Below are 25,959 nucleotides of genomic sequence, written 5' to 3'. Positions count from 1 at the left end.
CTAAGCCATGACTTTTCATTGTGGAGTTTAATCCATTAACACTTAAAGTGCAATGGATTAGTGATAGACAAAGACTTACTATTGACATTTTGTTATCTTCTGTATGTCTTATAGGTTATTTGTCTCTCATTTCCTCCCTGCCTGCCGTTTTATTTAGTTGACATTTTGTAATGACATGTTTCGATTCCCTTCTCATAGCCTTTTGTGTGTATTTTCTTTGTGGTTACCGTGAGGATTACAAAAAAATTTTTTTAATCCTAAAGTTACAACAATATATTTTAAATTTCAACTACATACAAAAACTCTACTCCTTTATAGCTCCACACCTCTCCCCACAAGTTAATGTTGCTGATACTGCATACCCATTAACGTATATTTATAATTATTTTACACATATTTCTTTCTACTCCTATAAAAAATAAAAATGAAATTATATATAGATTTTTTTAATGTTTATTTATTTTTGACAGAGAGAGAGAGACAAAGCATGAGTGGGGGAGGGGGAGAGACAGAGGGAGACACAGAATCCAAAGCAGGCTCCAGGCTCTGAGCTGTCAGCACAGCTGACGTGGGTCTCAAACTCACAGACTGTGAGACCATGACCTGAGCTGCAGTCAGACGCTCAACAGACGGAGCCACCCAGGCACCCCTAAAAATGGAATTATAAACCGAAAGGAAAATTCTACAGGTTTTTATATTTGTCCATATATTTCTTTTTATTTGATAAGTCTGACCAGAATTTATCAATTTTATTTAGCTTTTCAAAAAAACCAATCCTTGGTTCATTGATTTTTCTCTACTATTCTCTGTTCCATTGATTTCCACTCATCTATTTTATTTCCTTCATTCCACTTACATTGGGTCCACTTAGCTCTTACTCTTCCAGCTTCAAAAGGGGGAAGCTATGATCACTGATTTCAGATATCTCTTCTTTTCTGATATAAGTATTAAAAACCCTAAATCTCCCTTTAAGCACTGCCTTGGCTGCACTTCATAAAGTTTTATGTATTGTATTTTCCTTATCATTTGTTTGAAAATATTTTCTAAACTCCCTTGTGATTTCTTTCTTCACCAATGGGTATAATTGATTTTTGGAGGGCACCTGACTGGCTCAGTTGTCGGAGAGACTCTTGATCTTGGGGTTATGAATTCAAACCCCACATCGGGTGTGGAGATTACTTAAAAATAAAATCTTAAATGGGGCACCTGGGTGGCTCAGTCAGTTGTCCAACTCTTGATTTCCATCCAGGTCATGATCTCATAGTTTGTGAATTTGAACCCTGCATCATGCTCTGCGCTGACAGTGCGGAGCCTGCTTAGAATTCTCTCTCACTCTCTCTCTGCCCCTACCACCAGTGGGCACTCCCTCTCCTCAAAATACACTTTTTTTAAAAAGCAAAAAGAAAGCAATAATAATAAAATAAGATCTTTTCTAGAATGATTTTTTTTAACTTATAAATATTTTAGGGCTTTTCTGGATATACAGTACTATTACTGTTCATTTCTCATTAAATTCAAATGAGGTCGGACTATATATCGTGCGACTTTCATCTTTGGTGACCAATTGAGATTTCTTTTATGACCAGACATGACCTATCGGATGAACATTCCATGCACACTTAAAGAATGTGTAATCTGTACTTGTCGGGTGGGGTGTTTTATAGACGTCAATGAGGTTGAGATGGGTCAGTGCACTGTTCACGTCTTCTACATCCTCACTGAATTTTCTGCTCCATCAGTTCCTAAGAAAGGTGTTAAAATCTGCAACGTGTGTGGATTTGTCTATTTCTTCCTTTGGCTGTTATTTATTGACTCGCATATTTCTGAAGCTTTATCATTTGCTATATACACATTTATAACTGTTATGTCATGCTTATGAACTTATTCTTGTATCATTACAAAATAATTATGTTTATCTCTAATAATTCTCTTTGGCTTAAGGTTTCTTATGTTTCTGTTTTCATTTTATATCTCTTTACATTCCACAACTCTTTCAATTTACTTGTCTTTGTATTGTAAAGTATGTCTCTTATAAATAACATACAACATGGTTCTTGCTTTTTAAATCCAATCTAGTATTCACTGCCTTTGGACTGGACTGTTGAGTCCAATTACATTTAATGTAATTATTGATATGGCTCTACTTGGTCTGCCATTTTGCTATTTGTTTTATATTTGTCCCATCTTCTGTTTCTCTGTTCTTCCTTCCGTACCTACTTTTATGTTGACTATTTTACTGTATTCCATTTTAATCTCTTTAGTTATATTTCTTCCTGGTTATGTGTCTATTATATTTTTAGTACTTGTTCTAGGTGTATGGTAGGCAACATCTAATATGGCTCCCAATGACTCCCATCTCCTGGCATTCATGCCCTTGTGTAAACCCTTTTCTCTGAGTATCCACTGAATCTAGTGATTTACTTTCAATAACCTGAATATAACACAAGTGATAGGCTATCACTTCCAAGATGAGCTTACAAAAAAGACCCTGGTTTCCATCTTGCTTCTTTTCTTCAATGCAAGCCAGCTGCCATCTTTCATGCTGCTCATTGGAGAAGTCTGAACAGCAAGAAACTTAAAGAAGCCTCTGAATGACAGCCCTAAGACTGATGCCCCCAAACACCCCACAAATACTTTGACTGCAGCTTTACAAGAGAACCTGAGCCACAAATCCCAGCTAAGCCATGCCTACAAGATAATAAATTTTGTTGTTTTTAAGTTGCTAACACTCGGAACAATTTGTCATGCAGCAATAGATAACTAATACAGACTTTGGTACCTAGAAACAAGGTACCGCCTAAAAAGTGGAAGTGTCTTTTGAACCAGGTAGTCATCAGAGGCTGGAAGGACTTTGACTTGTATACTAAAAAAAAGACAAAATTGACCGGAAGCGGCTGTTAGTAGAAATCTGGACTTGAGGACTCAAGTGAGATTTGCCAGTGAGAACTCAAGAGGAAGTGAGAGACATGTTACTGAAAAACAGGAGAGGGATCCTTTTATGCAGTGGCCACACTATCACCTTAAGTAACATGTAAAACAGAAGACGTGCTTAATAAGTTGGATGAGTGATACAGTGACGGAGATTTCCAAGCAAAGTATTTCTTGCTGCTTAGAGTAAAATGCAAGAGAAGAGTAATAAATTAAACTAAGTGGAGGACACCTAAAGAAAAAAGAACGAGAACTTCATGATTTTAAAAATTCTCAGTCTCCAGCTAGCAAAAGATGCTAAACTAAGAAATGGCACCCGAGTGAAATCTGAGCACCGCCTAGAAAAAAAGCCAAGAGTATAAATGAAAAACCTTTTTTTAAGATCAAAAAGATCAAAGGTGGTACATCAAGAGTACTATACATTCACACACAGAGAACTTTAAAAAGATTAAGGCGATGCTTTACAGATTCTCTCAATCAAACAACAGAGCCTCTAGAAAGGTTAAGGTCATTATCCCTCAATCTTGTCAGAAGCAACCCAACATGGAAAGGGAATCTCAATGAGATTAATACATGTGGCTTTTGTCTAGTGGAATGAACATAAAAGAGATGCACAGGAGGTCTACAAAGGTTTTGAGAAAATTATTCAGCAAAATCACTGCTCCCCTAGACTGAAAAAGATAAGAGTACCAAAGTGTCCAAAATTCTTCTGGAGGGAAACAGGCTGAGAAAAGTACTAAGCTGCAAATACATGCTATCTTTCATGAAAAAGGAAGAACTCAGAAGACGGACTCAAGAGCCCAGTGAGAGGACCTAGGAGACATGCAATATTAGTCCCAGGTCTTGAGCCTTGATTAAGGAATTTCCAGTATTTGCCCAACTGGATTTCAGAACTGCTATGGAAACCAGTGACTCCTTTGTACCTCCCATTATTCACCCTTTCAGAAATGTGTCTAGTGATCATTGACTGTAGTTGGGTGTGTTGGGAGCAGGTAGCTATCGGAACAGACATTTCTCCAAAGAAGATATACAAATGGTCATTAACCACATGAAAAGATGCTCAGCACAAGTAGTTATTAGGGGAATGCAAATTAAAACCACAATGCAATACCACTACATGCCCATTAAAATGACCAAAATCAAAAACACTGATAATACCAAGAGGTGAGGATGTGAAAAAACTGAGGCACTCACACGTTGCTAACAGGGATGTCAAATGGCACCGCCACGTTGGGAAATGGTTTGCTACTTCCCTTAAAAAGTTAAATACACACTTATATAGCCCACTGTTAGATATCTACCCAAAAGAAATGAAAAACACATGCTCAAACAAAAATTTGCAGTATGAATGTCCACAGCAGCATAATTCATAATAGCCGAAGTCTGATAACAATCCAAATATCCATGAACTGGTAAATGGATAAACAAAACGTGATATACTCATCAGCGAAATACCATCCAGGGTTAAAAAGGAATGAACTATTGATACAGGCAACATGAACTTCAAAAACAATACCCTAAGTGAAAGAATCAGATGCGTAAGACTACATGGTTTATGTATGTATTTATGTATTTCATCCACTCAGATGAAATTTCTGAAAAAGGCAAAACCATAGACACGAAAAGCAGATCACTGTTTATCTGGGCCTGGGAGTGTAATTCCATATTATAAAGATATTAACTCTTCCTAAATTGATCTATAGACTCAATACATTTCCAATTACGATGTCAACAGAGATACGTGTGTGTGTGTTTGTGTGTGTGTGTGTGTGTGTGTGTGTGTGTATAAACTGGTAAGCTAATTGTAAAATTTAGGGGCGCCTGGGTGGCTCAATCGGTTAAGTGGCCGACTTCAGCTCTGGTCATGATCTCACAGTTTGTGAGCTCGAGCCCCACATCGGGCTCTGTGCTGTCAGCACAGAGCCTGGAGCCTGCTTTGGATTCTGGGTCTCCCTCTCTCTCTGACCCTCCCCCACTCACTCTCACTCACTCTCTCCCAAAAAAAGAAACATTAAAAACAATTTTAATTATAAAATTTAAATGAGAAGCTAAAGAACCAAGGAGAGACAGGGCAATCTTGGAGAAGAAAAGAAAGCTGGAAGGCATACGCTACACTACTAAGCTGCAGTAATTAAGGCATATAGTAATAGCACACAGATAGACAAATAGACCAATGGAGGAGACGAGGGTCCAGAAATAAACCCACACAAATAAGATTTCCTAGTTTACAATAATGATGCCAACTACAGCTAGTGGGGAAAGGCTGGGTTTTTTTTTTTTAAAGATGTTGGATTAAATGGCTGTCCCTCCACTATCCTGGGCTGACTAGGGGTGGGAGAAAGCCCTACCTCATTTCATACATAAAAATCAATTCCAGATGAAGCACATACCTAAATGAGAAAGATAAGAAAGCTTCTAGAAGGCAACATAGGCAAGTATCTCCATTATCTTGGGATAGGCAAGGCAAGAAATCTTAAACAGGACACACAAAAAAAGCACAAACAATATCAGAGACAAACAACAAATAAAACTATAATATAAGTTAATGACATTCGACAGATCACACCAATGAAAGTGGGAGAAGATATATGCCATACGTACATCAACAAAAAATGTAATCTGGATATGTACATTTGTATCCAGAATATACAAAGAATCGTGACAAATCAAAAAACACCGAGAAGCCACGTTTTATTAAAAAATGAATAGCAACTTCACAAAAGAGGACATCCAAGTGGCCAAAAAGCATAGGAAAAGGTACTCCATGTCATTAGCCATGTGGGACAATGCAAATTAAAACACACCATACTAGAATCGCTAAAACTAAAAGAAACGGACAAACCAAGTATTGGGAGAGCGGGGGAGCCACAGACTCTGAAATCCTACCCTGGAAAAGTAAATTGCCATAACCATTTTGGAAAACTCTCTGGCAGAATGTACTGTAAGTACACTTCCAAGTCAACACAGTGAACACATGGGCACTAAAAGACGTGTACGAGAATGTTCACAGCAGAATTATTTGTAACAGCCAAAACCCGGAACAAAACCAAATATCCAACAACAGTAGAATGCATATATAAATGCGATACATTCACACAGTAGTAAATAAAAAAGAATAATCCATTGCTAAACACAACAACACAAATCAATCTCACAACATAACGTTGAGCCAATGAAGCTAGAAAAACGCGAACATGCTTTATGAATCAAAAACTGTTGAAGCTGATCTACGGTGATGTAATGCAGAACAGTGGTTACTATTTGGTGGGATGGTAAATGACGGGGGAGGGGCAAGAGAGAGCTTTCTGGAGAGCTGAGGATGGTCTCTCTCTTGCTTTAGAAGATGGTTACATACAGGTATTCATTTTGTAAAACTGCACCAAGCTTTGATTAAGTCTTGTATGTTACACATTGACTTTAAAAGTTTGCCACAAAGAATGAAACACAGCCACATTTATTAACAAGGATAGATCTGAAAAACATGAGAAAAAGAAGCTTCAGAACAATACATTAAGTATGGTCCCACTTATGTAAAGTTAAAAAAAAAAAAAAAAGAAAAGAAATGATACACACAAAAGACAGGACAATGGTCCTCTCAGGAGATGACAAGAGGAGCCAGTCAGGAAGGACACCCAAGGTCTCCTGGAGTACTATCATATGCTATTTCTCGGGTGGGTTAAAAGCATAGGGATGTTTATTTTATAACTGTTCTTTAAACTGTACCTGTATATTTTCGTGCACTTTTTTTTGTTTCTACATTTATTTATTTTTGACAAAGAGAGACAGAGCACAAGCAGGGGAGGAGCAGAGAGAGAAGGAGACACAGAATCTGAAGCAGGCTCCAGACTCTGAGCTGTCAGCACAAAGCCTGACGAGGGGCTCGAACTCACAAACCGTGAGATCATGACCTGAGCCGAAGTCAGATGCTTAACTGACTGAGCCACCCAGGCGCCCCTATTTTCATGCACTTTTTACATGTACACTATGTTTCACAGTTGTAAAACATTGCGAGAGTCATACGACTCCTACACAACTACTAGATTATAAATGATCAGGAAACTAAAATGAGAATTAACTAGATTTCTTTCATGTCTTTGCATTCATCTGAGCAGCGGCTAATAACGTTACACACCACCTAAAGAATCGTCTTCTCAAGGCATTGCTAAATGGAAATGAAACATAAAAATAAATAGCAACAACTAATAATGCAGTAAACTATCAAACTACCCTGAAAATAAGAAAATAAAAATAACTTCCAATGATCCACAACATATTATTTTAATTTTTCAAAGGGAACTTTATTAGGAATAAACAGAAAAACAAAAAATGGAAAAAAAAAATGAGATGGGTTGACAAAACTAAAAAAATGACCAGAGATTCATAAACAATTTAAGACTTCTTGCTTTCCCCATTTCCTACCTTAAAATAACATTCGATTTTAAAACTTAAAAATAAAAACCGTCCAATTAAGTCAACGTTTATTAACTGATCTCTGGTTTAACAGTACAACACTCAGTATTTTAATTCCCTTAAAATTAAGTTTTCCGGTAACATACTTATAAACTTACTGTCATCTTTTTTTATTAAAAGGACAATCAAAACTATTCAATATTATGACCTCACAAAAAGAAAGTTGCCTGTGAAATAAAAAGATGCTATTACAAAGCCCCACTCATTAAAATTTTTTAAAAAGCAACTAAATACGTCAAAAATCTGACTCACTAAAACAAAAACAAAAACAAAAAGCCTCAGAAAAATGCAAGCCCATTGTTCTCAAAGCAATTCTATCTCACTTGCAACTTGTTGCCACTTCCTTGACCTGGTAAACACCGAAGAATGCTATTTAACTCATGTGTTAATGTTGAAAATTAATGAGTAGTTAGGTGGTTTTATGAGTGCATGAAACATTATGTTTTATGGAGTATCCTAAGAAACAGTTTTCATTCCTCATTTATGCAGCAGACTTATTTGTAGAGCTCAAGGATAAGTGTCTACCTATAACGAGCAGCCACTGTATCAAAAGTATCCAATGAATCACATGTAATCCATGCTGAGTGTTTTACTCAAACAAAATGATGAAAAAAATCAACTTAAGGAAAATGATTACTTTTTCTTTCTTTCAAAAAGATTTATTGGCAAGAGCTCCTCTGAAACCTGAGACTGACCAAACAGAAAAGCAACTAGGTGTTGCTCATGGGTGATTATCATCAAAGAAGAGATACCCATGAATCGCAAGTAAGCACAGATAAAAGGGCTCCCCTGTGGCGGAGGCAGTTTATAGGTACCAACACCCAACTCCAGGTCCCTGTCTGCATCCCGCTTCCCCACCTAGACAGCAGCTGTCCATCTAGGTCAGGCTTTACAGTGGCCCAAAAGAAGACCCAGGTCTACAGTGCCGAGCCCAATACAGGAGCCACTAAATCACATACAGCTATTTAAATTAATTACAACTTAAAATTCCGTTCCTCGGTCACACTAGTGGCATTTCAAGGGCTCAACAGTCACATGTGAATAGTGGCCATTGTACTGGATAGCACAGCCATACAACATTTCCACCACTGCAGAAAGTACTACGGGATGGTGCTACTGTAGAATCTATCTTTGCCCAAACAACGGGGCTATTTGTAAATATAATGAATGTACTTTGTAAATATCTAAGGATGTTTTACTGTGTGTAATCCTAACCATATTTATTTATGCCACTGGATATAAAGAATCCCTAGGAAGGAAAGATACTGATCAGCAACCCCATAAATTCATCCAACAATTTAGGACTAGGGCTATTTATAGTGTTAATGTCACTTACAAAAATGGAGTTTAACAAAGAAAAAGATTCCTTTGCAGTTTTTAAGTATCCAGACTAAAAAATTACATCATTATTTTTGAAGTGAAAAATGTTTTTTCACATAGATGAACATACTCAATCACAAGTACATTTTCATTATACTTGATCACCATCTGCTGGTCATGTCATTAAACTGCACAAGCCAATGGAATGTTAGCTATAATGGGAGACATTTTTAAAGGACATACACAGTCCCAGCTTTCTGCCGCAATGCATTCCTGGAAAACCACATCATAAAGAGGATCATTGTAAAGCAAATCATATTTTCCATAAGGGCAGGGCTATAATTAGATTCCTCATTCCAAACTAAAATCTGGCATCAAATAATCCATGGAAGGATCTCATTAAAGCAAGATGCAAAAATTATACTCCTCTATAATCACTTAAAATAGGATAATTATTCTCCAAGTCCTTTCTTACAGGTATGAACAAATTTCTTTCTTAGAGGACACAATATAAATTAAAAGATAAAACTTTAATTCACATAAACATAACCTAAATCTCATAGGGTAAGAGTAATATACAGTAAATAATAATTCTGTTTGCACACTCCTAGAATTTTTATGTAATCTAGATGGTGACTCTTTATAAAATGGCATCTAAAGAAATCTAAACTAATGCCTTCTTTTTCATGAACAAGGTCCTCTACAGTTAAGTAGAATCCTTGTGTTTCTTCCGCTGGGAAGCAGGCTGATTCATCTTGCCTCCCCCCAACCCTCTCCTAACCCGGAACTCTTAAGCAAAGTTTCAAGTAAAAATAGTTAAGTGGTATTAAATCATTCTTTTCATCTTTTCTATCCTAGACCCTAACTGCACTTTGGTGATAAAGCTACCAGACCACATTATACTTCACTGAAAAGTCATAAAAATAATCACAAGCCATTAAACAGAAGCCTCAAAACATTTTTCATAGAATCCTAAGAAAAGAATACAACATATTATCTCCATGTTCTGTGTTTGGGAGAATACACAAAAAGAATACATAGATACGACATGAACTTACGTCTAACTATTACTTAGCTTCTAATTCAGGGTGTGTGGCACAATGCAAAAAGAAAAAAGGGGCCAGCTACACTGTATTCCTTCTATCTGGGGGGAAAAAGGACTTGCTGAGTTATCGAAATAAAGATTCTTTCAAAGCCTCTTTTAAAATACTCTCCCACCTTCTTCTAAGAGTGTGCAGGATTCATACTTACACTGAGACGCTTTCCACATAGCCATTAATCTATTTTTCTCAAGTGATTCTCAAAATAATTAATGACTGATGGATTTTAAGATAATATCCTTTAGGAAGATTAGCTAATTAGAGAAGAAAGAATGGTCAAACCATCTAACAAGTATGCTCCTGCAGGAACCATTAAAATAACAATCACCACGCCAGTGATGAAGGTGGCCGAAGCTAACACTTTCTCAGGTCCCTGTCAGAGGCTCTCTAGCTCCATTTTACAAATGATGAAACTGGAGGTTAGAGAAATTAAGTCACTTGCCTGAGGACACAGTTGCCAAGTGTCAGAAGAGAGATCTGAACAAAGGCAAACTCCCTCATTTCAGCTCAACCTAGAAATAACCAAGAACAAAGGCACAGTCGCCCAGGACTGCTGATACAGCTTGAGTGGGGGAAAATGATGGATGAAAGTGGAATTTCCACATTTGCTGCATACGGTACTCGTGCCTACAGGATAGACTAGACTAGAATGAACACAGGGTCTAAAATCATCAAACCAAGTGGCGCCTGGGTGGCTCAGTCGGTTGGGCGTCCGACTTCGGCTCAGGTCTTGATCTCACAGTCTGTGAGTTCAAGCCCTGTGTTGGGCTCTGTGCTGACAGTTCAGAGCCTGGAGCCCGCTTCGGATTCTGTGACTCCCTCCCTCTCTGCCCCTCCCCTGCTCATGCTCTGTCTGTCTCTCTCTCAAACATAAATAAACATTAAAAAAAAATTAAAATCATCAAGACCTAGATTCCAAAACTGGATCCATCACGGGGAACGTGGTATGACCTCACCGAAGCTGTTACCTCATCTATAAATACAAAGGGCCATCACGTCAGCCTCACAGAAGGGTCGAGAGGATGAAATCAGATAACTTGTAAAAGATTTCTAGAATAGTATCTAGCATACAGTAGGTGCTCCATAAATGGCACAACTCGTCCCACCTGATTTCTGTTTTAACAAATTAGAAATACAAGTGAAATCCACAAATACTTATCTATTGGGAAAATTTCATTCTTATGTTTAAATTTGTATAATTATATATAGTTAAATGTGTTAATATGCATCACTATTGTATATGCCCAAACATCTTAACAAGATGGTATTTTGGAGGGCAACTTGACAGTATCTATCAAAAATAAGCATGTGACTATTAAAACTAACATAGACGCATGTACGAAAAAGTTTTTAACATTCCACACCAGACTAGTCCCTCTCTCTAAAGGTAAAACTGTTTCAAATGTGGCACCCAGAAATATCGCAAACACACGTACACATGTGTATCCATATATCCTCTTTGAAATACACCATGCACACACATACATTGAAGCTTACTATGCTTTTATAAACTTCTTTGAAACTTTATGTACCTTAGAGATCTCTCCACACTAGCCCAAATAGATTTTTGTTATCAATCCGCAAGGTGCCGTACCTGATAATAATCCCACCAATCCCTTATCCATTAAATTTGTTAACATACCGGGCTACTAAAACAGTGATTTCTTTCTTGAGCATCAGCAGTAGCCAAAAAATACATGCAGATGCAAAATGGTATGTGGACCGAGATGCGAAGGCATTCTTTATAACCGTGAAGAATTAAAAGCAACGGAGACAGGTTAAATTACAGTCAATCCACACTAGGGATTATTGTCGGCAGTTAAAAAGACTGCACAGACTATATGACACAGGGTCGGATACAGTTAAGCGGAAAAAGAGCCAGTCTCACCACAGGACATACAGTATAAACTAATGTATAATTTTTTAATTACTTATGTGTGGCTACATGGCTACTGTAGAATGATACACACCAAATTATTGATGACTATTACTTCCCATGAGCAAAGTGGAATAAGGAGGACATGGAGAGAAAGACTTTGACTTTTTACTCCACATATTTCTACTCTGAGGTTTTTACAAGAAGCATGTATTGTATATGGGTTGTATAATTTCCCAAAATGAGGATAAAAACTGTACTAGTCATCTACTGCTGCGTAACAAATTACCACACACTGAAGAGCTTTAAACGACACAGATGTATTTTCTCCTAGTTTCTGTGGGTCAGAAGTACAGACACAGCTGGGCTGGGTCCTCTGCTTAGGGCCATGCAGGCTGCCATCATGGTTTGCCCAGAGCTGGGTTCTCATCTGGAGGCTCTACCGGGGAAGGATCCACCCTCCCCGTGCACATGGTTGTTGGCAGCATTCAGTTCCTGAGAGCTAGAGAATTCATGGCAGCCTGGCTCTTCACAGCCAGCAAGGAAAAGACAGCAAGACTCTGAAGTCAGTCTGCTAGCCGGACAGAGCCTTATGTGTCATAATGTAATCATGGAAATGACATCCCATCACCACTGCCATATCCTATGAGAAGCAAGTCACAGGTCCTGCCTGAACTCAAGAGGAAGGGATTATAAGACTGTGAACACCCAGAGGAGGACCATGGAGTTACCCAGAAGTCCGTCAACCGCAAAGGCAATTAAGGTCTCTACCAGATCATAGTGGTAAGTACCCGAAGGATGCCCAGGAAGTAGTATCCATGGATACAGCTCATGGTTGTAGAACTAAATGAAACTAGCCCAACTGTACAGGGATGAGATCTAAGTCTGTGGTCTCATCAGTAACATTTTGTAAAACCATGCACCAAACTCAAACGTAGGTAAATTTTTCACTGTCAAGAAAATAAGCAGGGGGCGCCCGGGTGGCTCCATCAGTTAAGCGTCCAACTCTTGATTTCGGCTCAGGTCACGATCTCACATTTCAGGGGATCGAGCCCCACACAGGGCCCTGTGCTGACAGCACGGAGTCTGCTTGGAATTCTCTTCCTCTTTCTCTCTCTCCCCCTCCCCTGCTCATGCTCGCTCGCTCTCTCTCTCTCTCTCTCTCTCAAAATAAACTTTAAAAAAAATTTTTAAAAAGAAAAGCAGATATTTGACATTAAAATACAGTAATAGATCTCTAATAAAACAGCAATGCAATTTAAAAAGTGGTTTTTCTAAAAGAAAACACTGGTAATAACATAACCTTCAACAAGAAAGGTGAAAAAGGAAAGCAAAGAATAAAACCAGGATGGGACTAGCTACACGTCGAAGCAATCCAATATGAAATGCTAAGCTTACTAGTGGATGATGTGTATTTGGGTGGGGGGGGGGAGGAAGCATGAGAGTAAGCACGATAGCATATAACCTCAAACTACTTCTAACGTGTTTAGAACGAAGAACGCCCCGTCTCTTACAGGAAGAATAAAGGTAAAGGGAAGGTGCCACCTCTCCTGAATAGGGAGGGCTAACAAAGAGGCTTCAAAAGGGCCCTGCATCTTTAACAATATGAAAAGGCTAGGACACAAACAGCATAATCTAAAATGCCATTAGAAATACTTCACATACAAAAAGGTCTAAGTAAAGCAGGATTTTATAAAGTGATCAAAAAAGAAACACTAAGGGGGAAAATCTTTTAAGATTAAAGAGGTTTTTCAAAGGACAAGTTGAAGTGCTTGTAAAATTTATGAGGCAGCATTAAACTTCAGTTCTAAGTAACAATAAATTATTCACTATAAAAACATACATGTGTCAAATATTATAAGCCTCTTAAACTTTTTAAAACAATTTCTTGCAGAACTGATGAGATGTACTAGGTCAACAGTAGCAGATACTGACTTTTTCATTGGCACAGTAAGACCATCAGTAGGGCTCTTCCTGCCCCTTCTGAGCTCATCTCACACATCATGTGTTTACTTGGCTTTTAAATCAACTTTATTGCCATTAGCTAAAAGAAATGTCAGTTTTACTCTTTTTAATGCCTTCCTGTTCACAAAATTACAAATATCTGTTAATTCGTGGACCTGTGGCTTCAAATTTTAAGTCCAATTAAAATTTGCAAATAGATGGAATGAAACGAAGAGAACAATAGAAGAAAAGACAGTCTGAGAGCTTTTGTTTTTGCAGCACTAAATGGCTGTCAAATAGCCTTGGAGATATTCGGACACTTGACCAAAAAGATAGTTCATTCAGTCTGTCTTTCCCAGCTCACTGTCTTTAGATCACTCATGGTGTGTGAAGGGCATCTCTATAGCCTGTATCCACACCTCTCTTAACTTCTAAAATGGATCCTTTCCTCAACTTGTCCTAAAAGATTTTTTTTTTTAATCCTTGTGGGCCATCCTCTCTGTCACAATCTACCTGTCTCCAAAGGTTTTTGTACAGATTAAATTAAGTAAGTGGCCCAGGCTGACACAACACAGTCACTCATGCATGTAAGCACTTATCAAATATAAATACTTACGTGGTTCCCAAGAGGTCCCCGCCCAGTGCGAGACACTGGAAACACAGTGCAAATAGCGAAAGCACAGTCGCTGTCTCCTGACATTTACAGTCTAGCACGGAGAACAGAAACAGAAGACTTTGCACGCCACGAACAAGGAAACACAGAGTCACTTAAATAGACCTGGGGTGTCAGGCAAGATTTTTTCGAATTGTGAGATCTGAAGCGTTGAGTAGGACCAAAGAACTACCTGCTTTTCCCGTTAATTACTTATTATATAACTGATAACTAACGCCTCATACTTGAATAATTTGCATCAAATGCTATTTTATTATAGGTGAGCAACAAAGAAAAAGAAGTTATTTGTTAAAATTGGGGAGATTTGGGGGCGCCCAGGTGGCTCAGTCAGTTAAGCATCTGACTCTTCATTTCAGCTTAGGTCATGATCTCACCGCCATGAGATCAAGCCCCGTACTGGGCTCTCCACTGAGCGTGGGGCATGCTTGGGACTCCCCCTCTCCCTCTCCTGTCCCTCCTTGCACCCTCTCTCCCTGTCTCTCAAAAATAAATACATAAGTAAACAAATAAATAAATACAAATAGGTAAAATTTTTAAAAATGTTTTTAATTATGGAGATTTCACTAGGGTATCATTTTCCAGAAAAGTCACAGGGTAATATCTGAAGAATATTCTCACTGAATTTTCTTAAACGTTATCCTCTGTTCCGAGAAAGAAAAGTCCATTACTTGGATTTCCTGAGATCTCAAGTCTGTTTTCTACCCTAAGCCTCAATTTAACACACACCTCAATCTTCACGAATATCCCCACAACTACACATAACCACTACAAGGAAATTAATCCGTGCACCTAATGCTCTTCCCTGTTTATCTAAAACAACATCAGAAAGCGAATTTCTGCAGGATCTGGGTCACAAACAAGTGATTATGCTGCCAGACGTAGGGACATTCTTCACTTCTACAAAGATGTGGTCTCCCTCCTCTTTTTGAGTTTTCGGACCCCTCTTCGTCTACTTTTCTTTTTTCCACTTGTGATAGGATGCAAAAGCGTTAAAAGAAATACTTCTTCCACCTCTCGACCCTACTTAAAAGGGGAGAAAAAGTTCATAGTCAAACAGAGATGCGACTGATCCTCAAAGTCAGTGCCAAAAATGAGCAGCGAATAGCGAAGGCATTTACTGGGGCAGTAACCAAGTGTCACTTGACTCCCACGTGTGACTGGCTTCTGGAAAGACGACTGAGTCTCTAGTTTTTTAAGGAGCCCAGAAAGTCAGGTTTTTGTTTAAGTTTTGGTTTCTTTTAATGTATTTAAGTAATCTCTATACCCAACATGGGGCTCAAACTCATAACCCTGACATCAAGAGTCACATTCTCTTCTGACTTAGTCAACCAGGCACCCCCAGAAAATTATGTTTTTATGTAAAACTCCCAATTGTTCAATTTGGATAACTCGTTCAAAAATCCTTAAAGACACTACAGAAGTCAAACAAAACAAATCTATGCACGTGATTCATTCGGTCCAAGAAGATCGTCCGTTTCCAACCTCCAGTCTCAGCTCCAAGATATGGGAAACTACTTTAGTTCACCTTTATACTGTAAACTCCATATGCATTATACCTACAAGGAACGCAGCTTTCAGGTGGACGCGCAAGAAACGTTTTGGCAAACACCCGATGGATTTTTCAGCCAAACCGAGAACTGTGTTTTCCTTTGCATGCAGACCACATTCTCTTCACACCTCCGTTGATCTGCCATAAGGCTAACGAAAATTCCACAGTAACACCTCCTCTACTTTTAAATCTCCTACGACTGCTAAGACCAAGAACTGCACACCGTGTGCCAGGGACTCATCTAGTCACCTCTTTTTAATCTTCTGAATGCACCCTGAATTCTATCACCCCTTCCTTTTTCGCCTCTCCATTTTATGTCCCCTTTCTAACCAAAACATTTCACAGGGACTGGATCTCTCACGTTGTGTTCGTCCGTTCTTTTCCACCAGAATGCCTGAGGCCTGAAAAACATCAACCGCGCTGCGTCAACCACGAAGACATTTCACATCACTAATAGCATTTCTCCATCTGATTGAGGAATAAACCAAACAAAATTACGGCACAAAAGAGAGATGACACTGGTAACCAAACCAAATTCCAAAAAATGAAAACTACCAAGAGAATGCTGAGGATGAAGTATAAAGTATGATCCATGTCAACTGCCACCGTGCAACATTTTGACGTTTCGGAAAACAGTGCCAAAGGTAAAATTCAAAATTTGCTAAAAGCCCAACGTAAATCTATCCCCCGTAAGGGCCAAAAGTTATCCCACACAATAATCTACTTTTTGTGTATTTGCAAAACTTAGAAGTTTATCTTTCTTTGCACTAAAAATCCGTAAGCTTAGTACTCTAGTGGGAAAGCACAGTTGAATGGGGTTTACCTTTAAGTCATTATTAAACCAAAACAAATACTGCTCAATAGGGAAAAAGAAAAGAAATTCAAGTATAAGCTTCGAAACGAATATGCAGGATGTTATATTTTGTTCAAGTCACTGATAATGTTCTTAATTCAGGCTTGTCATGAAGGAACACAGACAATTAAATTATTTAGAGATTCTCAGGCACTACTTTCCAAGTATTGGCATATATACATATATAAATACATGTATATATATTTAACGGATACCCAGAAGGGGCTAAATATGCAATGGGAATCTTGAATATATGATAAAAGTTAAATTGTTTTACCTACCCAACATCCCTTCACAGCCCTCAACTTTAACAAAATTATAAACTAAACCAACTACTTACCATAAAAATGAAAAAAATGAAAAACACCACCAGGAGAAACATTATATGAAGTTGTGAAGGTAAGCTAAATGACGAATCCCATTTGAATCCTATTTTCATAGCATACCTGTGCACATCAGTCGGCGACTGCACCAAAGAGTAATCTTCTCCAGAAGAAAGCTTCCACGATTCATTTAATTTGTGGTCACTGGTTCCCAGCTCACCCATTACCCAGTCTGGTAATCCTTCCGGGCTTGAAACTTTTGCTTGTGCTGGATTTGGTTCATCAAAATAGATGGACTGATTTTTAAAAATTAGAAAAATTATTCTTTCAAAATGTACTATAATGAAATAATTACTTAAGATGTCCATCAAGTTTCAAGTTTGGTAATAACTTTTCAAATACTCAAATTCAATTATCATAAAGGCACAATGAATTATAAAATATTAGAATACATAAAACGGATAACATTTTACATTTTAGTTATGTTTTGGTGTATAAGAAATCTGATAAATGATAAAAATTACATGACAAGTAAGTCTAATAATTATTTGTGCTGCAAAAAAATACAGCTTTATAAAAAGGTAAATGGACCACAATGATCTCACACATATGTTGAATTTAAGACACAAAACAAAGAAAAAAGGAACCAAACGAACAAACCAGACTCTTCACTCTGGAGAGCAAACTAGTAGTTACCAGGGGGGAGGTGTGTGGAGAGATGGGGAAATAAGTGAAGGGATTAAGAGTACGCTCGTCTGGATGAGCACTGAGCGATGTACGCAAGTGTGCAATCATTATATTGTACACCTGAAACTAATATAACACTGTGCATTAACTACACCGGAATTAAAATTAAAAATAACCATAATAATAAAATGCATGTAGGAGTGATATGTTTGGAAACTTACAGCACAAAGAATGGAAAGAGGAAATCCTGTAAAGTTCTTCCATAATCCATAAATTGGTATATTTTGGAAGGTAAACTGCCACAAATTAAAGATGCAAATCGTAAGCCCTAAGGCAGCTACTAAAAAGGAGACACGAAGCTAATAAACTGATAGTGGAGATAAAATGGAATATTAGAAATGCCCGATTAAAAAGAAAAAAAAAGAGCAATGGAATGTTCTTTTTAAAATCATGTACTCTATTTCTTTGTGTGATCAGTAATTACTCTTCACACACACACAAAATCAGTGGGCAGAGAACCCACAATCGATAAAAATCAAAAACAAAAATTAGGCTAGACAATTAAGCTAAAGGAGGAGCAACAGAGGTGTTGCTAGACTTGTAATTTAGTTCTGGCCAAGCCATAAACTAACTAGAAAATCCAACACGGGTCTCTGGACCTTCTTGTTGTTATTATCTGTGAAGTAAAGCCTTTCCGATGATTCTATGAAATGAGTATGATGCAATATACTGGTATCTTAACATCTGAACACGTTTCAGAAAACGTTCCTCCTTGGGTCTTTAAGAAGAGGACATTTGCCCACTAATAGTTTTTCAAGCAGCGTGGGCTTCTTGATACCTTCTGAAGAAAACTCTGCATTAACTGGATACTTCTCCAACAATTCTCTGAATCCCACACAAAGAATCCTCGAGAGGGTGTTCTCTGGGAGAGGTGACACACGACCCTCTATCCCAAGTCAGACATGCGCAGCAGTTTTATGAGGCAGTCATTGCAACGTTCAAATATCACGTAACTACCATCGCCAAGGCTACTGATCTGAAGCAAAATATATGGCTCTACTTTAACGTACAATTCGTAACAGCATCAAAACTTTTGGCATCTTGGGGGATAAAACATAAAAGACTCTTAAATATAGAGAACAAACAGGGTTGCTGAAGCGGTTGTGGGAGGAAGGATGGGCTAAATGGGTAAGGCGCATTAAGGAATGTACTCCTGAAATCACTGTTGCACCATATGCTAACAATAAATTAAACAATAAGTAAATTAAAAAAAAAAAAAAAGAAATGACCTTGAAATTAAAAAAAAAAAACTTTTGGCATCTCTACCTTGGATAACAGAAATTATCATTTAGTGTGCAATGTGCCTCTTGACTGCAAATGAGTTTAAGTTAACCAGAGTTAACTCACAAAGTTAGCTTTCTTAAAAAAATATATATATATATTTATATTTACATAGTATAGTATAATATTATGATACTATACTAATATAGTGTGTGTGTGTATGTGTGTGTGTGTGTGTGTGTGTGTATATATATATATATATATATATATATATATATATATATACGTACATACATAAAACAGTCCACTACCAATACCTAGTACTCCAGATTTCTCAAGTATTCATCAAACACCACACAAACCAAGGCATATTTCATGGTTACAAGGATCAAGACAGTGACAATTAACCAATGAAACATAATTATAATTGCCTTTCTAATAGCTGATTTTGACAGTGAAATTGAACAAAGTATAAACTCCCAACTTCCTGTCATCATTTCATTAGAGAAGAAAGGAACTTTAGAAGTCACTCAATCCAACCTCTCATGAATTTTTTAATAATGTGTGTGAAAGAGTTTCATAAACTAGAATTTACTAATACACATAAATGATGGTTAATGTAATCCAGCAAAAACTAATGGGAAATTAAGGCTCAATACAAAAAAATTCACTGTGAGTTTTTTAGAAATACTGCAGAATACTGTGGGATGGCTCCATCAATAAGCATAGTCCCCTTAAGGCCAAATCTGACTTCTATTCAAAGTAGTAAAAAGTAAATTAGGAAGGAAAAAGAACAGTTTTAACTAATGTATTATCTAGGACTTGTAACTCAATAATATAACCAATCCCAAAGGGGATGATGAATTGACACTTTTAAAGAAATGGAACTCATACATCTTCCGGTCAGTGACACCTACCATGTAGGAAGGTAAGGTTTTCAGCGTGCCTGGTTCCGGTCGGTGTGTAAAGGGGCCTTCGAGAGCTCCTCGCTTAAGCATATGCAGTAACAGTTTGGCATACAGGTTCCGATTCTTCCTGCCCATTAGTCCTGCACCTGTTCCTGAAGGCTCACACAGCTTTCTGATCCAAAGCGCACACCTCTGTCGTTCTAGAGATACGTAAGAACTATTAAAAACTGGATTTTTCAGGGACTCGGGTGGCTCAGTCAGTTGAGCATTCGACTTCAGCTCGCAGTTCGTGATCTCACGGTTCATGGGTTCGAGCCCCACATTGGGTTCTGTCCTGACAGCTAAGAGCCTGGAGCCTGCTTCGGATTGTGTCTCCCTCTCTCTCTGCACACCGCCCCCGCCATGCCCCCGCTCACACTCTGTCTCTCTCTCGCTCAAAAATAAACATAAAAAAAAAAAAAAAAAAAAAAGCTGGATTTTTCAGAAAATAAAACGTTAAAGACCTACAAAACACCTGCTCTGGTCTAGAGCAGAGACTGGCATACGTTTTCTGTCAAGTGCCAGATAGTCCTCATTTTAGTCTGATCTCTGGCACACCTGCTCGGCTCTGCCACCATAACATGAAAGCAGCCGCACACCATATGGAATCAAATGGGCATCAGTATTTTCTAAGAAAACTTTACAGAACAGGTAGCGGGCTAGATTTGGCCCTGGGAGGCTACAGTTCGCCAACACCCTGGTCTACGGTTTATCTTTTTCAGTTCATTAGTGATCAGGTAAGACAAATGCAAAGAAGTACTTTCTAAAAAATAAAATCTCTGGATCACTACCAGATAAAGAAGAGATAAAGTAATATTAAAAGAGATAAAATTTTACTATAAACACATCTCTAAGATAATCTGTTGGTTTGAAAAAAATCTTCCTATGATTCCAATTATATAAACCAAAAGAGATATTAAATGCAATCTTATGTAAGCATTTTAAACTTAATCTAAAATTAGATCTTGGGCACCTGGGTGGCTCAGTCAGTTGAGCATCTGACTCTTGACTTTGGCTCAGGTCATGATCCCAAGGTCATGGGATTGAGCCCCGCATCAGTCTCTGCACTGAGCATGGGGCCTGCTTACGATTCTTTCTCTCTCTCTCTCTCTCTCTCTCTCTCTCTCTCTCTCTCTCTTTGCCCCTCTCCCCGGCTCGTGCTCTCTCTCTCTCTCCCTTTCTAAAAAACAATAACAAAAAATAAAATTAGATTCCAAATGTTTTCTTTATTAAAGCTGATAAATTTCAGATTTAGAGTTGATTAGTTTAGGGTTTTCTTTTAATCCCTCTAAAAATAATTGAGGGCTATTAACATGTAATTTAGCAAATGTAATTATCCTTTTAAAAACTACCTTAAAAATACAGCACCGTTTAATCCACCATATAACCTATTGACTACTTTATCTGAACGTGACACAGAATTGTTTTTAGGTCTCATGAAAGCTATTTTGACATTAATCTTTTATCAGTCTAACTCAACCTGAGGATTATATATCTAACATAAATCGTAAGTCTGCTTTAATCTCTTAGTTTCTAAAGGTCACATTCATTTATTGTTTTACCTACAAAAATCGCGAGGGCTGGATTTACCACTTTGCTCATACCAGATTTATCACTACAGGTATGAGGGCTAACCTTTGAAGAAGTTTTGTATTTTTAGCTTTGAAAATTATATAACCACAAAGCAAAGTTCATGAAATACTGGGGGTACTTGGGGCAAAAAGAAAAGTAAAACAGATAAACTTAAGGAAACACTTTTTCAAACTATGTATTTTCTCAATGTCTTGCAGAAAACTGAAACCTATATAATATCCTAATGGCCAGAATTCAGTACAATTTGATTACTGAAAAGAATTCAGTACTCTACTTACAATATTGGGGAGAGCAATTATCAGAAGTAGAATTTAGCTAGAAGAAGATATAAATTATTATCATTGTTCAGGCTCTTGACTAGGATGTGAGTTCCAGATCATTCACTATGAATTAATTAATTAAATAAAAGGGCAGGATATACCAATACCGGCAATGACTCATGAACCAAAGACTACAATTAGTCCAATTCTATGTACCTAACATCCGTTTTTAAAAGAAGATGAAATATGAGGGTAGTTTTATTTGAAATACATTTATAATGGAAGACTTTAATACAAGTTTTTCCTAATGAGCAGATCTAATGAAAAAGAAAAAAAAAAGGTGGTGAACATCATAAGAGAATACAACATAGATATCATTGTGAATACAATTAATCAAATAATATACAAATAATACAAATAACCATGAATGGGCCACGGGACATGAAATATGCATCTTGAAGACTAGCAGAAGAAGAAAGAGGAGGTTAAAGTCTGACAAGGCAAGAGAAGACAGTTGGGAAAGAAGCCTGGAAGAAAGACCATGCTGACTAGGAAAGGTTACAGCCGTGGAACAATGGGGACCACTAGAAAGCATAACGGCTACACGACACTCCCTTCTCCCAGCACAGCATCCTGGAACAAATATCTAATGTTGAGTTGCTTCCTCATTTTGAATACACGGTTCACTTAGACACCTCAGGGAAAGAGGGAACTTGGACAAAACTCAGGTAAAAGCCAGAGTTTCTTGGCCCCACTCCCGCTCTCCACTGCCAAACTACCAAATCAGATTTGCCTTTACAGCCTATTGTCACTTAGAGAATCATCTTGGCCCCCCCAAACTCTCTCCAATTGTCTTCTGATGCCTTAAATTATCTGGAAAGTCTTTGATTTGAGACAGAGACTCTCATTCCATAATTAGAGAAAACAGGCCAAGAAATGCAGACAAGGTAGCAACAAAAACTCATTTGCAATTGATTTCACTCAGTCAACCAACAAGCATACAAGACCAACAGATTCTTTTCTGCTTTGATACATAAAACTGTTAGAGAGCAGAGGGACAGCAGGCTCCTGAAAGAGGAAGCATTTCAGGGAGGAAAAAGATGCAGGAAGGAATAGTTGAGAAGAAATTTTAAACTCTCTGAAGAAACTTTAGAGATCCATGGGCTTTAAGCTCATGATGTCTAAGAGTGGTATCATATTAAGATCTTTCCACAGTTTTCTAGAATATTATCACTAAATTTCTATTTACCCTTGAATAGCTCAAAGCAAACAATCCTACATCAGCTTCAGATGAAATTGTTATTAAAGGAATTCAGCTTTGTTTTCGTTGTGACAGTTCACTGGTTTGAGGAAATATTATAAAGAAAAAAATTAATCTTAAGAATCTAGTTTACGGGGCAGCTGGGTGGCTCAGTTGGTTGAGCGTCTGACCTCGGCTTAGGTCATGATCACACAGTTCGTGGGTTCGAGCCCCGTGTCGGGCTCTGCACTAACACCTCGGAGCCTGGAGCCTGCTTCAGATTCTGTCTCCCTCTCTCTCTGCCTCTTCCCCACTTGAGTGCTTGCTCTCCCTCTCAATCTCTTTTTCAAACATAATAAATAGACATTTTTTTTAAAGTTTACAATCATAATCTTACCTGACCTATGAGGTAATTTTAGAACAAAGGGCTTCATATCTACCACAAAGTGATCAAATTCTGCATCCAGCTTCTCCCACTTTTCTTCTTCACTTCCCATTTCCATAATTCAGTCTGTAAGAGATTTAAAATTAAAATATTAAGATCTGTCTGCTGAGGACCACACAACTCTGATGAAAGAGAGCAAGGAAAACACATTAGTGTCAAATATCCCCAAACTGATCGATAGATTTATTGTCATCCCACTCAAAATCCCAGCAATAGTCCTTGTAGATATGCACAAGCTGAGTCTAAAAATGCATATGGAAAGGTAAAGGAACTAGAAGAGTAAAAGCAATTCAGGAAAAAAAGAACAAAGTTGGGGAACTCACACGACCTGATCTTAGGATGCCCTATAAAGCTAAGGAGTCAAGACAATGCGGTGTTAGTGAAAGAAGACACACAGACCAATGGAACTAATCGGAGGTCAGAAATTGACCAACGCAAGTATGGACAGCTGGTGCATATCAGTATGGACGCAGTATGGACAAAGGTACAAATCACGGAGAAATAACAGGTTTTACCACAATTATACTATAACAATTTGGGCACCCGTATGCAAAATAAAGAAAAAAACCTCAACCTAAACCTCACACGGTAGACAAAAGTGAACTCAAAACAAATCACAGACCTAAGTGTAAAATGTAAAACTATAACACTCTTAGAAGAAAACATAGGAGAAAATCTTGAGGACTTTGGGTTAGGCAAGGATTTCTTCTCAGGACACCAAAAGAACCACCCATAAAGTGAAAATTATTATATTGGACTTCACCAAAACAGAAAAAAAACTTTTGCTCTGCAAAGGACTCCATTAAGGGATTGAAAAGATAGGTCACAGACTGGGAGAAAATATTTGCAAATCATATATACATATATATATATATATATACACCCCCATATATATATGCGCATATATATGTATATATGAGTCACAAAGGATTTATATCAAGAACATACAAAGAACTCTCAAAACCCAACCGTAAGACAACAACCCAATACAAATAGCAAAAAAAAAAAAAGAAAAAAGTCACTTTACCAAAGAAATTATACAAATGACAACTAAACACATAACAAGATGCTCAGCATCATTAATCGTTAGGGAAACGCAAATTAAAGTCAAAACGAGCTCTCACTACACACTCTGTAGGACGGCTAAAATAAAAAATGCCAAATAAACAATACCAAATGCCAGTGAGCGCACACAATGACAGGAACTCTCAGGAACTGCGGGTAGGAGTGCGACACCGCACAGCCAGCCGGGATCACGATTTCGTAGCTTCTTACGCCATTCAGCACACGCTTGCCACGTGACCCAGAAATCTCACTCTTGGGTGTTTCCTCAAGCGAGACGGTCTTTATTCACACAACCTCGTAGAGCTGCTATCTCCTTGGGTAATCAAACCCCAGGAAACAAGCCCAATGACCCTCCCCCGGGGAACAGGCAAACAAACTATGATGTCCCCACACAACCAAGGAGTACTCAGCAACAGAAAGCAATGAACCACTGGCATCCGAACGGAGCACGGATAAAACGCAACTGTAGCCCGCTAAGTGAAAGAAACCATTCTCAAAGGGCGACACACTGTATGGACCCATTCGTATGACGTTCTAGAAAGGGCAAACAGTGTGGGCACAGAGAACAGTGGTTCACAGGGCTCAGCAGCTGGGGCAGCACTGAACACAAGGCCGTGGCACAAGGAACACAGCTGGGGTGCCGGGGCTGTTCCGCGTGTTGTCTGTATAGGAGGTTAGAAGACGCTGTTCCAGGCATGTGTAGGAGCTCAGCAAACTGTAAACCAAAAAAGTGATTTTTAACTGTATATAAATTCAAAAATGCTAATTCCCCTCAAAAAAAAAAAAAAAAACCTTAAAGTATCAGTCCTCACATTTCTTCCTAATTAGCAAGAAAAATACTATATGTAAGAAGGTGAATCCCAAAACTCAGTAGATTTTGACAAAACTCCTTAAAACTATCTACGCTCACCATGTTCCTTTCAATTAAAACACGTCTTGAGGCACCTAGGTGGCTCAGTCGGTTAAGCGTCTGACTTGGGCTCAGGTCATGATCTCATGGTCTGTGAGTTCGACCCCTGCATCAGGCTCTGTGCTGACAGCTCAGAGCCTGAAGCCTGCTTCGGATTCTGTGTCTCCCTGTCTCTCTGACCCTCCCCCCGCTCATACTCTTTCTCTCTCTAAAAAATAAATAAACATTAAAAACAATTTTTTTAATGTCTTGAAAGGGATATGGACTCCCTCTACATTACACATAGTCCCCAGTTTGTCATTTACTCATTTACAAATTATATGTTGGAAAAAAGCTCTGTTCTGCCTCATTAGCTGTCTTCCTCCACAGCCGGCCTCGTCTCTGCTCAACCAGCTTCTAATACTTAACCACAGTGCCTTCTATCTTACTACCTACCAACAGGCTCTTCCTAGAAAGTTCTCTCTGCCTGTGTCTGGGAGTAAACCACAGCTTTTG

General features: G+C 38.2%; 1 protein-coding gene and 1 long non-coding RNA gene across 12 annotated transcripts in view; one reads left to right on the top strand and one right to left on the bottom strand.

Moving 5' to 3' along the window:
* Positions 1 to 25,959, bottom strand: part of CEP112 (centrosomal protein 112) — a 468,883-nt gene that overhangs the window by 438,339 nt on the left and 4,585 nt on the right. For 9 of the 11 annotated variants that reach the window (XR_003416799.2, XR_008294088.1, XM_027048061.2 and 6 more), the window contains exons 2-4: positions 23,442 to 23,555; positions 19,922 to 20,112; positions 17,160 to 17,332 (exon numbers count right to left, since the gene is read on the bottom strand). Coding sequence is in view for 8 of the 11 variants with exons in the window: in XM_027048061.2 (XP_026903862.2) it covers positions 17,160 to 17,332; positions 19,922 to 20,112; positions 23,442 to 23,547 (470 nt within the window). In the remaining 3 variants the exon portion in view is untranslated. Of the gene's footprint in view, positions 1 to 17,159; positions 17,333 to 19,921; positions 20,113 to 23,441; positions 23,556 to 25,959 lie in introns of those variants that run through there. The other 2 variants (XM_027048066.2, XM_027048069.2) reach the window with 2 other exon arrangements.
* Positions 12,318 to 20,364, top strand: LOC113596090 (uncharacterized). Its single transcript, XR_003416800.2, has 3 exons — positions 12,318 to 12,477; positions 16,250 to 16,504; positions 20,153 to 20,364. It is a non-coding gene; the product is annotated as an uncharacterized LOC113596090 (long non-coding RNA).

This window comes from Acinonyx jubatus, chromosome E1, assembly GCF_027475565.1.
Source record: "Acinonyx jubatus isolate Ajub_Pintada_27869175 chromosome E1, VMU_Ajub_asm_v1.0, whole genome shotgun sequence".
In the NCBI taxonomy this organism is placed as follows: domain Eukaryota; kingdom Metazoa; phylum Chordata; class Mammalia; order Carnivora; family Felidae; genus Acinonyx; species Acinonyx jubatus.
Note: the sequence above shows the minus strand (reverse complement) of the source record. Positions and strands in the feature narration are given on the sequence as shown.